This window comes from Hippocampus guttulatus, chromosome 4 (assembly GCF_054856545.1).
Source record: "Hippocampus guttulatus isolate MCC_2025c chromosome 4, RoL_Hgut_1.0, whole genome shotgun sequence".
NCBI classification, from domain to species: domain Eukaryota; kingdom Metazoa; phylum Chordata; class Actinopteri; order Syngnathiformes; family Syngnathidae; genus Hippocampus; species Hippocampus guttulatus.
The window spans coordinates 4,981,154-4,998,689 of record NC_141264.1 but is presented as its reverse complement, the minus strand read 5'-3'; the positions used below and the strand labels follow the sequence as shown (position 1 = coordinate 4,998,689).

Sequence of the window (17,536 nt, the reverse complement as noted above, 5' to 3'; positions counted from 1 at the left end):
TTACTTTCTCCAAAGAAGCATGAAAACTAGAGAGTTTCAGTTCAAGAGTCTTACTGTAGGGGTATATAATGACTGTGCGTTTGTTTTCCTCTTTCTGTTGAGTGGTTAAATGTACAAAATATAAGGTACAGCTGTAGAAAATAACACTTTTCAAATGCTTGTGGGTCAAATTTATAAGTGTGGGTTGTGACAACTTGACTTGTGCTCGAGCAGAAGAAAAAGTCCTTGAAAATAATTTCAAGAAAAGAGTTGGAACACAGAATATTCTCTTTCCAGTTATTAACAGCATAATTCAGTTTCATGTGATATATATCATGACTCAACATTTTGGATGACAACAATTTCTGACAAGTATTGTTCTTCCTGTGCATCTTTTCATTCAATTCTGATTCTGTTCATTGATTCAATATTTAATGTGTCTAGGCCAGATTATTGACGATGATAGATTGAAAATGTTTGTTGTTCTGACAACATCATAGATGAACATAAAGTATATTGCATTAAGTACAGTCATGGTTTATTTTATTAGGTTGCAAGGCAAGCAAACACCCACACACACAAGGGACTAGACCAAATCATCTGCAACAAAACATTTGAGCCAGTAATTCAAATTATTTGTCATATGGTGAGAAATTTGTCAACAGTGAAATGGCGGAGATGTGGGACGAGATAAGAAAGAATCATCCATCCATTCATCCATTTTCTGACCCGCTTATCCTCACAAGGGTCGCGGGGCATGCTGGAGCCTATCCCAGCTGTCTTTGGGCAGTAGGTTGGAGACACCCTGAACAGGTTGCTCGTCAATCGCAGGGCCCACAGAGACAAACAACCATCCACGCTCACAATCACACCTAGTGACAATTTAGAGTGTTCCATTGACCTGCCATGCATGTCTTTGGAAAGTGGGAGGAAACCGAACTACCCGGAGAAAACCCACACAGGCACGGGGAGAACATGCAAACTCCACACAGGAAGGCCGGAGCAGGAATCGAACCCTGCACCTCTTTCCTGTGAGACAGACACGCTAACCAGTCGAGCATCGAGCCGCCCATAAGAAAGAACAATCCCCATTAAATAAGAAATGAATTCATTGGATTTTGGGTGCATGGTGAGCGCACCTTTGCAGGGTCCGATCGAGTACTGTTGCTGCTTGATGTTCTCCACCGGCAAGTCTTATCTATACTCCAAAGTAAAGTTAAGGGGTAGATCCTAAATTCCCAATACGTAAAGACCAAGATGGTACATATTCCTCTCTACCCTTGAAAGTGCATATGCTGTCAAATAGCAAACATTCTTACCACCATCCAAATTGACTGGTGGTTTAAAATAACTTAAAGTAAGGCTCTTTTTTTTTGGCATCTAGGACAGTCCCATGTATAGGCCTGTCTATATTTATTATCGGAGTTTGCGCACTGAGCGCTTGCTTCCATTGTCTGGCGGGCCGCGGCGAAGATTCACGAGAAGAGCTCGGGGGGAAGCCACCCCGATTTCCAGTACACCAGCTTAGTTGGAGAAAAACGCCATCGCGGACATATTGCCGTGCCGCGACAACCAGACAGACCGCAACAGTTGTCACGATTCCTGAGTCGAGATGAGACGGGAGCGGCGGAGCGAACATTGCGGCGCTGCCGCCGCCGCCGCCGCCGCCGCTGCTGCTGCTCGACTGCCGCGTCCCGCCTACTGAGGCGCAACCTCGTTTATCACCTGGACCGGCTAGGGGACGTCGTATGCGTGCCCGTGTGTGCGTGCGTGTGTCATCCTGGGATATCTGCGTCATTTGGCGTGCCAGCCGTCTGTCGGTGGGAGAGCCAGATCCAGACGCCCGGGCTGGCCAATGATCCGCTCAGCGGGGAAACGAGCTGTTGCGTCTGCACGGAGTCATAGCTGACGTGCCTGCGGAGTCGGACGCACACAGGCGCCAGGGTAGATAGACAGACAGACGGACGGGCGGGCGGGCCGGGAGACAGACAGGAGCGTGAGGAGGGGGCGACAGCCTGTTACGGCTCCCTCGACCCTTTGCGGATCGAGCCGAGCCCCCTCCCGCTTCGACCAACAACCCCCCGTTTGTTGGATGGGGGGGAAGCAGAGCACGACGGGGCGGTCCCGGGGTGCTTTTCCCGGCGTTTCTACGGATGACAGCGCGGTCCCACCATCGGCCCACTTCGGCCACTACCGATCAAACGGCACCATGGGCCTGCGGAGCCGCTCGGTGAGCTCCGTGGCCGCGATGGGCATCGAGCAATCCCCCACGGTGCCCTTCGGCTTTTACACCCCCAGAGGCACGGGCTCGGATCGAGCCGGAGGAGGGTCAGGGAGCACACCCGCTGCCTCTCACGGAACCGACTATCAGGACAGTGGCGGTGGACGGCATCACACAGACGGGGTGCTTTATCTGGGGTCCCGGGGGTCGCTGGCTGACACCTTGCCCCTTCACATCGCTCCCCGCTGGTTCAGTACGCACAGCGGTAAGAGCAGTCGGAACACCTTCACACATGAGAGCCATCAGCCGTTCATTGTAGCGCGTTGCAACCCCCTCACGCCCCTTCCAGTAGACAAACAGGGCGGGCGGCCGGCAGCCAAAGCATTAATGCGCTTGAAAGGTTAGTCTTGTCCACAGTTTGCATCCTGAACTGAAAATGACTTGCAATTGTAGTGCTGCGATACATTTCGCTTTGTGTCTCTCCAAATGTGTTAGTATACAATCATGTGCTAAGGTGAACATGGGTACTATACATGGAAAAGACTTTGCTCAGTCTCTCTGGACATGTCCAGAGTTAATGATTCAACAATGTTTATCAGTATGGCTATAGCATAAAAGAGAATCGCATTGCATTATAGAGTTGGGGCTAATTATTTCTATTTGGCTTTGGGTAACCACTATATCAACAGCTTGCAATATAATGTATACCCTCATTAATAAGCTTATCCTTAAACAATGCCAAGCTGTCTGGGCATTAGTATACCGAATGCAAAAGCAAAATTCTTGTCCTTGTATTGGATCTACTTACAAGCAGTCATCATGTTCGGGCCAGTCAGTGTTTGAATGGGTTGTGTTGAAGTTAACATTGCATGCGGGTTCTCGCTCAAAAGCATGTGTTGCACTGCACGTGTAGGTCCTTCCTTGTTGTGTGAAATGACACTAATAAATCTGTTGCTAAATCTGGCTGAGTCAATTAGCTCAACGATGAGAGTCCAAAGAGGGAGGGGGCAGAAACGGGAGAAGATGGAAAATAGTGAGACTTGGAAGGATGGTATGAAAGGGAGGGAGCAGGTTGAGGATTTTGGCTCATCTGCAGCTGACCTCATTCATAATAAAACATTTCAGGGTGCGACTTGGCATTTCAAGCTCGGGTATAAACACAAATTCCTCGCCGCATGGTTTCGGCTACTTCGGTGCATGTACAATGGATGTGCAGAAATCCACAAGGGAGGCACACATCAGCAGCCACAGCAGACAGCCCCCCAGGCTCTCATTATTGAAGCCCCAGCCGGTGCACAGCAGGGGAATAACAACTTGGGTGTCAGCGGCTCAGTTGTTTTGCCTTTGCCCGGCCACTGATCTTATAAGTGTGACAGCTGTATGAGAGGAAGTCAGGACTTTGTTCAAAAAGACCTTCTGTAGTTAGAATCCATCCATTCTCTGTACCGCTTATCCTATAATAATCACTATTGTGATTGTTATGTGTTGAAATAGCAACAATTTCAAAGAGGTGACAACATGGGTGTGTAAAGCAAACGGTTGGTGTGGTTAAAACACTAAAGCGCAGTAGCCCAAACGACAATGAACAATTATAGACAGTAGAACCTGATCCAGCTTGCATTCTCGAGTGTATGGGCCCATGATCAATTACCAAGAAACTCAAATGGTTTGATATCCTCTGCCAGATGGACATCATGACGCAGACTATTTATTTCCTGTTGAATGATCTACAAACAACACTGTTTTGAGAAACACCCTTTAAACTTTTAAGGGACAGCGGTTACTGCAGTGGGCAGTTGTTATCAGGTTACAGGGTGCATGAAAAAATTCAATTGTAGCCGGTGTTGTAGGGGTGGCAAGAAGCAGTATGGCATGCAGTGGTAATAACTTTTGTGAACTGAAAGATGAAAAATTGTGTGCATACAGGTCATACAACTGTCACTGCCTGACTTCTTGTCATGTCAGCTCACTACCCAAATACACAAGTTTTCTCAGGGTAATCGAGAGTCTTTCCAACATGAAAAAACAAACAAGCGTGTGATGACAGTCATAGTATTTGAAAACTATAAATTGAGATTGGCTTGCCCAAAGTCAGCTGGGATAGGCTCCAGGTCACCCGCAACCCTAATGTAACACAAGAGCGATTTAGGAAATGGATGAATGGGCGTCCCCTCGGTTTTTGCTGCATCACAAAGCAATGGCATCCAAAATTGGATTTTTCTTGTCAATTTAAAAAATGTGCCCATGTTAAGGGAAATGTGAAGGCATTTCTGATGAGGTCTGTGGTTTTCAAATATTTTGGCTGCATTTCTTCACAGGGAATTTCTCCCAGAGAAACCTCATGCGCTACATAATAGTCATGTCTATGTGATGCATAGAGAGAAGTTCAGTCACATATGGATTTAATGAACATGACAACAGTAGAAAATGAAAAATTATTTGAAACTTTAAAAAAAAAACGATGAATAAAAACGTTCACAAAGTCATAAAAATCTGCCTTTTTTCAGGGTTCGACAAAAGTATTTTTAAAAACTGAATGAAACTGCTTGAAAATTTGTGCAAGGCTCCAAATAACTTTTCTTGTTTGAGGAGCATTTTTGCAAATCAAGGAGCAATTCGAGGAGCAACTTTGTGATATTGAGGCGCACGTTAGCATGTCCGCCTCCCAGTGCAGAGGCCTGGGATTCGGCTCCAGCCTTCCTGTGTAGATTTTGCATCTTCTGCCTGTGACTGCGTAGGTTTCCTTTGGGTCCTCCGGCTTTCTCCCACATTCCAAAAAACATGCACGGCAGGTTAACCAAACACTCTAAATCAGAGGTGGGCAAACTACGGCCCGCGGGCCGAATCCGGCCCGTTGGTCTTTTTAATCCGGCCCGCCGAAGGTTGGTCCACAATTAAGGTTCAATGTGAATGATTGCTCTCGATCCCCTCTCGATACTCCACATCGAGAGGAGCCAGATGAGGTGGCTTGGGCATCTGATTCGGTTGCCCCCTGAGCGCCTCCCTGGTGAGGTGTTCCGGGCATGTCCCACCGGGAGGAGACCCCGAGGAAGACCCAGGACACGCTGGAGAGACTATGTCACCCAGCTGGCCTGGGAACGTCTCGGGATCCCCCGGGGAGAGCTGGAAGAAGTAGCTAGGGAGAGGGAAGTCTGGGCTTCCCTGCTAAAGCTATTGCCCCCGCGACCCGGCCCCGGATAAGCGGTAGATGATGGATAGATGGATGGATGGGTGAATGATTGCATTCATTTCAATTGGACTTGTAATGACAGGCCTTTCACCGCCAGGTGGTGCATTGACTTGAAGTTGCAGAAATACGGGGGGGGGGGGGGTCTTTTCGACCACCTAGGATCTCTGTATCGCTCTACTTCTACTGGTCTGATCACAACCCATCTGCAGCAATGCACAGGCTAAAATAGGTCTTCAACAACACTGTTGTCATTTAAAAAAATATATATTAATATAGTACTTTCATGCTTTTGTTCTGTTGATGTTTGATATGGACTGTCAACAAATGCAGTTTTTTTTTAAATGTACCATAGCTCGTGCTGACCTGGCCCTTCTGTCAAATATTAAAAGTCAATGTGGCCCCCGAGCCAAAAAGTTTGCCCACCCCTGCTCTAAATTGTCCCTAAGTGTGACTGTTGGTGTGAATGGTTGTTTTGTCTCGATGTGCCTTGCGACTGGCTGGCAACCAGTTCAGGGTGTGCCCTGCCTACTGCTCGAAGGCAGCTGGGATAGGGCTGTAGCACACCCGCTACCCTTGTGAGGAAACGCGGATTAGAAAGTGGGTGGATGGATGGATGAATGGATACTGATGCCAAGTAAAGTGGCTTTAAATGTTGAAAATCATCGTTCTCTTTGTAAGCAAGAAAAAGGCATTTTGAAAATGTATTCTGTTAAATCGGAAAGTAGGTGGCCCGGTGGTCCAGTGGTTAGCACTTTGACCTTACAGTGCAGAGGTATTCCAGCTCCAGCCTTCTTATGTGGAGTTTGTATGTTCTCCCCCGTGCGTGGGTTTTCTCCGGGTACACCGGTTTCCTCCGACATTCTAAAAACATGCATGGCAGGCTAATTGAACACTCAAAATTGTCCCCAGGTGTGAGTGTGAGCGCAGATGTGTCACGATGGTTGTTCGTCTGTGTGCCCCGTGATTGGCGAGCAACCGGTTCAGGGTGTCCACCGCCGACTGCCCGAAGACAGCTGAGATAGGCTCCAGCACCCCCTGCGACCTTGTGAGGATAAAGCAGATCAGAAAAGGGATGGATGGATGGAAATTGGAAAGTGAAGTCATTTTTTTCTGCTGCCGAGACCACCTCTCAAATTTGATATTGTACAGTTGGTAATTTCAGTTGAAAATGGACTGCTGCTGTTTTTGCAGTTCTGAAATTCAGTAACAGTGACAAACCAGCAGTTGGTGGCCTTACCAAAGGAGATAAATGAATTTTTCTTCAATGTTTGTGTATAAAGTAGAGAGGCTTTCATTGAATGGATTATTGTAAGCATTTGAGTATGAGGCAGACCAAATCCCAGGAAACAGCTACAGTGAAAAAAAAGTACTTAACTACGCTATCTATGACTGTGTATGTGATTGTGTGTCTATAAAACCTCCGAAGATCTACTTTTCAAGCCGCTACCATCCCACCATCGACGCGTTATCGCACATGCCGACATATCCCCCCCTCCCCACAACACACACACAGGCGCACACACAAACGTATGCCATGATGAGCAATAACCATAACAGCTCTTAACATGAACGAAACTGAAAAAAGTAGATACAAGAGTTTGTGAGATTGTGAAAAATAAATAACTGCCTACTTTAGTGGGAGACCTGACACGGAGGCAGTGACGCACTTTTGCAGGATCACTGTCGTAGCTCACGTGTAACCTTTTAAAATGTTGCTCCTGGTGCTCCATATTCCCATTCTTCGCCAAAGCTGGCAGTGAATTGCAGATTAAACAAGCTCTGACTGAGACTAAACGAAAAACAGATCCATTTCACTAACTCTGACCGCAAGCTGCAATTGCAGACTGCTGACCACTAACAACATCCGGTTATGCAGGTCATTCGCCAAAAGTTAAAAGTGACCTGTTTTTTGAATTTTATTTTATAAATACAGGTACTTTTTTGTGAAAGTGAAATCCTCAGGGTGCAGTGTACACTCACAAAAATATATAATATTCATAACATCCATCCATTTTCTGATCCGCATATCCTCACAAGGATTGTGGGGTGTGCTGCAGCCTATCCCAGATTTCTTCAGGCAGTAGGAAGGGTACACCTTGAACTGTTTGCCAGCCAATCGCAAGGCACACGGAGATAAATAACCATCCGCGCTCACACTCACACCTTGGGACAATCTAGAGTGTTCCATCAAATTGCCATGCATGTTTTTGGAATGTGGGAGGAAACCCACGCAGGGGGAACATGCAAACTCCACACAGGAAGCCCGGCGTAGGAATCAAACCCTACACCTCCTGACTGTGAGCCAACGCGCTAACCAGTCGACCACCGGGCCACTCATAATACACTTTACATGACTAAATAAAATAATGTTTTATTCACTATAAAGAATAAAACTAAAAATACAACTCCTGCAGATCAATGAATTTCCTGGGGGGGTGGTTTTGCATTGTCAGGGCTAAATGGAAATATTGCTTCCATTTTAAGACTGTGCCTGAAGATTAATAGACTTTGCTCTTGCAGTATAAACTTATTGACCATCATCGTCTTTAAAAAGGGGATTAGACTCATGTTGAGGAGTAGCAGGGCACTGAACAAAACGCTGTATTTCGACTCCTTGTGCTCTGAGCATGTTTGAATGATGTCAAAGATCTTGTGGAAGGCCCTTTCCTTCTTCTGTATGACTGTGCCCCCATGCAGTTTGAGTTGCATTGGGTGTAAAAGAACCAGAAAGGTCCATATAGAACCGCTTTCCACTTCAAACATCTTGGAGATGACCTCAAATAAAAATTCTGAACCAGGCTCTCTTGTTCAACATCGGTGACGCACCGACCTTGTTCCCTTCATACTTTCTGCTGTGCTTCACACACATTTGTCACTTTGAAAACTTTGCTTCCGGGTGGCACCACAAAGACTGCCTGGCTCAGTTTGGTTGTGGTCAAATGGAGTCAAAACATAGCTAGTGAATTGATGAAACAGAATGAGATGATGACGTTTCTCTGGCAAACCCAAACAAATAGATTGCACGAGTAATAATGAATTGACAGATACAAAAAACAAAAACAAAACAGATACTAGCGTAATGACGCCTTAAGTCATGGAATAAAAGTCTCTTTCCAAAAATACTCAGGTAAAAGTAAAGTGTGTAGCATTAAAACAACTTTGACAATTTAATTGCATTACTACCCGCTGTCCGGTTTTGTGAGACAAACAAGGAGTGTGGAAGTATCAGGAAAACTAAATTAATAAAATTCCCCAAAGCAACATTCAAAGAAACAAGCACATGACATTACTTAGGAATGTGCCTACTGACAGGAACAGAGATAACCAACAACAGCATAAAGAAATATGTGTGTCCAAAAGAAGAGCAGCCTTGACTGCTAAGCGCAGTTCTAGGTGTGGCTTAATTCAAACGTTTGAGCTGCCCATATATGGATTCGAACAACATCTTTTCTTTCCTTTATTTTTCTTCTTGTTATTGGAAGCTTTACTGATGCACTGTCGTATGACATTGCACTGATGTTTCACTAACACTTTATTGAACATCAAAAATGACACTCTCAACCTTCAGTCGGTGGAGGCAGAGCTAAGTGAATTATGAGAAGTGCTCGAAATGGCCATTTTGAAATTTATGCTGGGTGAACAGTGGGTCAGAGCCATGGAAGCTCATCCAAGCGTGTTTAGGATCCCTGAAAATGGTGCCTTGCTCAAGGGCACCTCAACACTAGCTTGCCATTTTTACTTTTTGTCCGCAGCTGGACTCAAACCCATAACCCACTGGCTCCAAAGCGCAAATTCTTATGTATGAGCTACAGCTGTCCAAAAGAAAGACATCATTATTTAAGAGTGGGGGAAATGAAAAATTCGATTCATATTTGTTTTGGCAGCGGTTTTCATTCTCGGAGTGATCTTGGCAAGGTTCTGTTTTTTAAATTTTTTTTCTCAAACAATAACCGTGTTAGGAATTAAGCCTGATGAGATATCTGACACCTAAAAGAATCCTTCATATCTGACATAATGGCGTCCGTAGAAGTCTGCGATAATACAAGCGAGTCTGAAATCTGCTCCGAAATACCTTGTCACCCATCTTTCCTGACACACACTGCAATGCCACACACCGATAAAAGGCAATGGCACTAATGTATGTATGTGGGACACACAGATATTGTATTGCACTGCATTGCTTTCAGCAAAACGAATGGGATCACACACTGGAGGGTTTCAGGAAGACAAAGTAAACATATTGTATGAGGTTCTTTGCAGTTTGGGTGTGGGATTCACAAATCCACTGTAGGTCAGCCCTAAAATGTTTTTTTTTCTTCCTGCTTCTCTCATACACATGTATGAGATGCATCTGCATACTTACGATGTCTCCCTATCTTCTCCGTGGTATCGCTGAGCAGTGAAGGCACTGAGCAGGCATTTGAGGACAGGGCATGCACATATTTTACATTCAAAAAAAAAAAGCTGCCGAATTCCATCGAGGGGAAGGTGGACGGATTGCAGAAGTGGCAGCAAAAGATTTGAGGATTGCATATTTGTTTCGTGACCACAACATGAACAAATTTCATCTGTGCTGTATGTTACACATACAGTACATTTGACAATAAAGTTTATCCAATCCAATCCAATACACACTGTCTTCACGTTTCCTCGTAACTGCATTTCATTTTACTCAAAACACATATTCACAGCAATGATATTAACACACACACACACACACCGTAGAGAAGAGAGCATGTGGGGTGAAAAGACATTGAGAAAGTACAAAAGACAGACAATTATTTATTCATCACAGATCCATCTTCAGGGGGCAGCAGCTTTATCAGGAAAGCCCAGACTTCCCTCTCCCCAGATACTTTTCTGATGTGATCCCAAGGCATTTCAAGGTCAACCAGGAGACAGTGGCTGTGTCCAAATTCACATCTTGCGCCCTCCGAAGGCCGCATTTTTGTTCACATAACGTCACATGGAACAGGATGATCCCTGACCTGGAGAGGCCACTCCACTCTTTTCCTATTGAGGACCATGGTCTCAGATTTGGAGATGCTGATTCCCATTCGGCTGTGAACCGCTTCAGTGAGAGTTGAAGATTGTGGCTTGATGAAGCCAAGAACCACATCATGAAAAAAACAAACAAACAAAACAAAAGGCAGAAATGTAAGACTGAAGTCACCAAACTAGACACCCTCAACAACACTCAGCTCGTCTTGCACCTTACCCCTTGGGCCCTCCCACAGATTGGGAGCCCATGGGAAGGTGCATTCCCATTACATTTTCGGGCCGCGCCCGTCCCGGTGCTATCTGGCTTCTTTTCCTGGCTTGCCTTGACACATTCTGTTGTCACTTGGTGTCTGAAAACGGTGACCAATTGTCACTAAAACACCCAGATGCACAGCTTTACTAGGGTCCACTTCAACCGGTGGGGGGGGGGGGCGTCGGCGCAATATTTTGGATTTTATTGATATTAAATGTAATGAAAATCAATTATCACACCACAAAATCGAAAATAGTGTGCAAAGTGCTTTTAGATTAGAATAGAATAAATCATTATTGTCCACCAGGAAGTGGTCATATGTCTTCGCCTCATAAAACACAGTAATAATAATAAAATTAAGTAAAATGATGAGAAAGAAAATTTATAATAAAATGCACATACAGTAAATGAAATTGGATACTTCATAACATTGACCATTAATTATTAAGAGCAGCTCTTGTCCTGGCAGAGTTAAGAATACTAATAGCACAGGGGCCAAAGGATTTCTTCATTACATTCTAAGTTGGCACTCTTTCGCATCTCTGAGAGTTAAAAGGCTCAAACTGGCTGACAGTGATCTGAGAGAACTGTCCTCGCCTTTTCGTTCCAATTATCTTGCTTGCCAATGACACAATCCTAGAAAGTATATTCTTAAGTCTGCAATTTAGGTGACTGTTCCGAGCAGAAAGATGAAAGGTAAAAAACAGCTTTCACCGTACTCTAGTTTTATAAACAAGCTCCTTAAACTGCCGACTAACTCCAAGGCCACTCTAAGGAGATAACAACACTGTGAGATTTGTCGATAAACTCGGCATTTCCATCTACGCTTAATTGAGAGTCTAAAAATGTGCCACGGTAGTTATCCAGTTTCAACACATTGACCATCAAGAAAAACTCTCTGCAAATCTTGTTTTGTACAGATGACGAGACAACTACTATGGCACGATGTTAGAAGAGTCTGAGTATAAGCTCAGTCGGCTGCTCCAACCCACAGGATCTAGTTTTTGACGAAGGCCAACTAAAGTCATGTCATCCACATAATTTAAACAATTTAAAATGAGTGTCATTGACCTTTAATTCATTCTTAAAAAGTGAGAATAGCACCGGGAAAAGAACATAGCCTTGTGGGCAGCCAGTGCTTACAGTGAGCACATCTGACATGCTCCTCCGGACACAGACCCTCTGTGGGCGGATTGAGAAAAATTTCCTGATCCAAGGCGCTATGGATGAGTTCGTATAAATATCAATGTGCCTTTTCAGAAGGATATACAGTGTATGTCTTGAACTGAATTAAAAGCTTAGCTAAAATATCTATTTTTACAGGTTGAAGTGGGCAAGAATATTGATGTGCAATCAGAATCTTGGTGGCAATTGGTCAGTTTTCAGAAATTTAGCGACGCAAAAGTTTTTTAGATGCCATAGCCAGGCAGCCAGCTCTGCAAGCTATCAGGACAACAGGTAGCTTTCGGCCGCTGAGGTCAGCGGGACGAAATTGGCTTCTTACAGGTCAGACATGGAGTTCTGTGTCATGGAAAGCAGTCAGCTGAACGCCACTTATACAGCTGCAGTTAGCAGGGCAGACACTGGCTTCTGTCCTGTCAGAAAGGGAGCTCCGCATCATGTTGCAGTTTGCCCCCATGAAGCGGTCGCTTAGAGTGCGTCAATGTTGTATAATCAGCTGCGCGACAAAGCCCCGAGGTTGGCTTGGCGAAATGACAAAATCCAGAACGACCATGACCCTAGTGGGGATATGCGGTGCAGAAAACAAATGGATGGACATTGAGAAATTTGGAGCACAGGACCTCCGGCCAGGTGGCCGACCTTCGACCTGAGTGTGACCGCCTCGGGCAGACGTGTGCAGCTCCGGGCCTGGCGGGCCACCGTCCTGCCTGTTTTTCCTTCTCTCCCGGCTGCAACACACTTGATTCAGATGATCAGCTCACCAACCAGCTCTGAAGCAGCATTAGAACGTTGCTGATTGTTCGAATCATGCGTGTTGCGGGGGAGCTGGAAAACAGGCAGGGCAGCGGCCCTCCAGGACCGACTTTAGACATCCCTGGCTTAGGGTGTCCTTTTCGGATACACGGTGGTGGGCGTACACCTTGGAGAGCGGATTATGAAAAAAAAAAGTAAGTCAGGCTAACCTGTATAACTGGTATTTTATCTATAAAGCTCTAGAAACAATGCAGCTCACGAAAAAGCCTCTTGTAACGCCTTGTGTTCGTGTCTTGGAGACTTACCAAAGAAAATAGATCTGGCATGAGAGAAACTGCATGTAGGCTGCTCATTTCCGTATTTTCTCCCAAGTGGAGAGGCTATTGTTGTGACATTTTCAGAGGTTGAAGTAGGCATATGTAAAGATATCCGGATACATTTTAGTGCCGATTGATCACCGTTTTTGGACATTATTAGTGATATATGTACAATGATTTTGAATGGACTACCCATACATGTCAACTCATACGGTTTAGCCATAGTTCATACGGATTTTGTGGTGAATCTTACGTATATGGCCGTATCGCACAAATCATACGGATTCTGAAAATCTCCGGGGTTTTTTTCACCAACTCCAAATCATTTGGAGTTGGTGAAAAAAGTAATGCAGGAATACAACTCTGAACACAGTAATGCCACTAAGTAGAATGATGATTAGACATTAACCAGACATTGTATTATGGAGATCTACAATAAATATCATTGAAAATTTCGTGGGTTTTTTTCTGTGCCGTTATTTTGACATATAAAATGCTTTGGTATGTTATAAGGATTTTTTGCTCTTTATAAGGATTTTTTTGGTCGTTTATACAGGTTGGCGCTCCGAAAAGTTGACAGGTATGACTACCGGTAATTGTGTCGGGTTCCTCCGCGTACTCCCACCAAGACATGGGAAAGCCATGGACAAGACATGGAATTCTGTGGAAAATGGGCCATTCTTGCTGGACCATTGCTTAATTTGACTGATTGCACCACTGAATAACCCATTCCTTGTTTGGTCAGCGAACTCAGTACAGTCGGTGCCTGAAAATATTTGTTTACAGACCTGGTTGGACAAATTTAACACCTCATTTTTAACTGGGGATTCTCAGGGGACCCACACAGCAGCTGTGTGTGAAGCTCCACTTTGATTGCTGCTTTGCCTGAGTAGTGTTGTTTACCGAGTCCGCTGTGCTCCCTGGAGAATGACTGTAGCGTTGAATGAACGTTCATGAACTCCTTCAATTCCAATGACCTAATTTCAACCATGACGGTGCTAGAATGTACTTGCAAATCCAAAATACAAGCCATGTCATCTCCAAACGAGATGATCGTGACCTTCCCTTCTTCTTGTTCTACCTTTCTCACCCAACAGCTTATAACCATCGAAAGTCTCGTCACCTATTTGACACATAAAAAATATGCTTCTCCTCTGTTACTGTAAGCTCTCTTCTTTCCACACACTCGGCATCCATCGTCTCAACTTCCTCTGTCTCCCTTCAGTCTATTTTCCTTTTCTCTTGTTCTGTCCTGTTCCCATGGAAACGGCTGGTCGTTCCAGGAAGGTATTGAGAGGTTTTTGGCGAGGGGTGCATAAGTTGTAAGGGATGGATGATATAATCAAACCAACATTCTTCAGGAATGCCGTTTTTGGTCATGGCGGCAGACGGGTGTTCAGCCTGCCGACTTTTCAGCTCTGGAGGGCATTCCTAGGTGATGGTTTTGTGTGTATCTGTGTGTGCGCAGTCTTGGCTGTGAATACATGTATTTATAAGGAGTTCCAGGCCACGTCCCACTTTGGTTAGGAGCATTTGGTTGGCACGCCGACTCGCTCATACTCATGTTTGGTTATTCCACTAAATGAATGAGAAGTTAGCCGATACGATATAAACCTTAAATCAGACACACAATTTGAAGAGTACTTTTCCATAACGATATGAATCTATTTGGATTCTACTAAGACAAAAGACATCTTTTTGTATTGACCCTGTCATGCACCCTGTAACCGGATAACATGGTAAGCTGTCCACTGTACTAACCGCTGTCCCTGAAAGGGTTGAGGACACCCAAATTATACCAACATGAACATGTTCAATCACAAAAAAACCTATGTAGGAAATAACAACATGCAGACGTTTTTGACACTTCTTGGCTTCATACAGGTTGAGGTGAGCTCGAACCAACTAAGGTTTGGTGATCGCCAGCCAATTGCAGGCCACATATAAACAAACAAATTCATACCTCTTTAGAGTTTTCAATTAACTGACCGTGCATGATTTTAGAATGTGAGAGGTAGAAAAGCCACGCAAGCAAAGGCAAAAATTGGCTATACACTGTGTGACACGAATAGCAAAATGATCTGCGCAACCAGCGTTGCTGTGCTTGGTAGAGAAGCGTTTGATAAATTTGTCAAGTCTTATTGTTAGATTTCCACAGTCATTCGACAGTAAGTGAATAAAGAGTAAGAGTTCTATAGTCCTCTTGGCATGTAGCTTCCCCAACATTTTTGAACACCACCGCCCTTCATTATTTTGCCGGGTGATACTTTAAAGTAGAATTCAACCCAAGATGTCGAACTGTTTTGTTATAGTCCACATGTGCAATTCTCCTTCGTCAGCTGCTGTTTACTAATATCGAAAAAGTATTTATTTGAAAAAATATAGATTTAAAACATCGCATCTACACCCTTATGGCTTCAGTGCGAATTGACAAAAATGTGACGTACATTCACCAACTCTTTCCAACTTGTTTAGAAAGGAAATCACACAATTTGTCAATTGTCATCAACAACAAGCTATTTATATTATTTCATTATGCGTTTGATAAATTACATGTAGGTACGTGACAACAAAAACAGAGTCAGAAGCCGAATTACAAAGATGATACACCACAAGAAAGTTTTTGATTTCACAAGCCGAGAAATCATAATGATAGTTATTTAATTAATTAGACGCAATGACGTTGACACACGCCATCGCTGGCAACGGACGGCTGGTTAATCCCGGTGGACGGCTCTCCTGCGTCTCCCCCGATTCATGGTTAGCAACACAAATTTTGGAAAGGTGTCATGATGTTGGGCAACCATAAATTGGATGTAGTAACTTAATCGGCATGTCACCTGAAGCCCCCCCAAATTATTTGTGATAGGTCGATATAAATGTGCCAGCTCGCTTTTGCTAACTTTTTGCTCGCCCAAAGATGAGTTATCCCGCCGCGTGTGCGATAAAAATCTAAATACTGCAGGAAAAGGATCAAATGGAAAACAAGATGACAAAGGGCATTCCATTGTACATCATACACATTTGTGTACATGTCAGAACTAATTTTTCAGAGAGGACTGCAAAACAGACCTGTGTGACGTGATCACGCGTAAAGGCTGACACGAAAAATGGCGGAAACAAGTCAGCTCTTGCTGTGAGCTGATTTCTTTTCGTGGAGATCTTTCACATCAAGAAGTTGCTGGACAACACTTATTACCCTTTGCCACAGTTCCTCGGATGGCCGATGCCTGATTTCCATTTTGCCCACGGTCTACACAGGATCAAATGGTTCAATCCATTGCTCTATAAAACAGAGTTCAATAGCATGCCGTTTCCGAAGGCAAGGCGTTGCTTGCTTTCCTTCCAGTCTGCATCTTATGATAATTTCGCCGAACATAGCGGCACCTTCTGGTGATGAATTATTCCGTGTATTTCTTACTCCACGAAGCCAAGATGAATCAGAGGATCGTGTTTCGACTGGGGGTGACACAAACAATGCATTCTTGCAAAAAATAATTGGGTTTTATAGCCCTTTTAAGAATATTGCCTATAAAATGGTGGAAATTATTTTCACTTTTGAATGTTAGACATTCCACGTTTTTCAAAATGAAATGGCCTTCCTTTGTTTGCCTGAGTCTTTTCCTCCTCACACACTTTATATCTGCGAGCCATTCATCGTCATTCCCGTGATTCACCTTTTATGGTGTCTTACTTTTCTGGATTGCTCGATACTGCACTCATTTTATAAGTTACTGTACATTCTCAACTTGATGCCTTTGGGAGGCGTTCTGTCAACTTATATTTTTCCCTTTGCCCACCTCCTCCTAATTTTTGCAGCATAATGTAGATGAATCATTTCCCTCCCACTGCCCCCTTGTGATCTTTATTTTTCAGTACGGTTCAACCAGATTCCCCTTTGCCACCACGTCTACCTGTCCTCTTCAGCTCTTGAAAATTACCAACCATGTCTGCTTTTACAAAGTACTGCAAAAGCAAACGATAGCCGGGTCTGAGAACTGAAGAAAACATCTAACATATTCAATGTGCGTTTTAATTATCGCAAAGCATCTACAGTGCTATTGATCACAATGAGAGAGAGTTGATTGTGGATCCATTATGCTCCCAGGCTCTGTCCTGTTCTAAACTGGCATCTGTTAGTGGCTGTACCTAGCTATAGTTTAGACAGCAGTCATGATTAGTTTTCATAATTCTGAGCCAATTGTTCTCTTTTTTCACGTCACGTTTTACCAAGTGAGGAAAAAAAGATGAATAGACCTGTTTCATGTTGATAAGATTTGGAGTCAATTTGTGTTTTGACATACAAATAAGTGGAATGTACTGTACATTTTAAACTTCATGACTTAAAATTTGGAGAAAATCCTGAACAGCCAATTCCTTCCAGGTCGACTTGAGTTGGAGTTTTTTGTTTTGTTTTGTTTTGGGGGGGGGGGGGGTGAGGATAAGTGCTCACCCTCTTCCCTGGTGGAGATTGGAAATTCATACACCAACACGGGCCACGATGTTATAATAAAAAAGATGATGCCATGTTGGTGTAATCAGGCTTTGAATTTTCCCGAAAGCCTGTCTTGTCGACTGTAGTTTGCAGCTCTCCAGTTCATTTGTTGCCCTGCTCGAAGCAGCATCCATTAGACTAGCGT

The 17,536-nt window shown here is 44.2% G+C and overlaps 1 protein-coding gene across 3 annotated transcripts in view; it reads left to right on the top strand.

Annotated features, from left to right (window-relative positions):
- Positions 1-1,443: 1,443 nt before the first annotated feature.
- Positions 1,444-17,536, top strand: part of znrf1 (zinc and ring finger 1) — a 47,605-nt gene continuing 31,512 nt past the window's right edge. For all 3 annotated transcript variants that reach the window (XM_086109384.1, XM_086109383.1, XM_086109382.1), the window contains exon 1: positions 1,444-2,465. In XM_086109384.1, the coding sequence (XP_085965510.1) occupies positions 2,072-2,465 (394 nt within the window). In that variant the 5' untranslated portion in view covers positions 1,444-2,071. The remainder of the gene's footprint in view (positions 2,466-17,536) is intronic.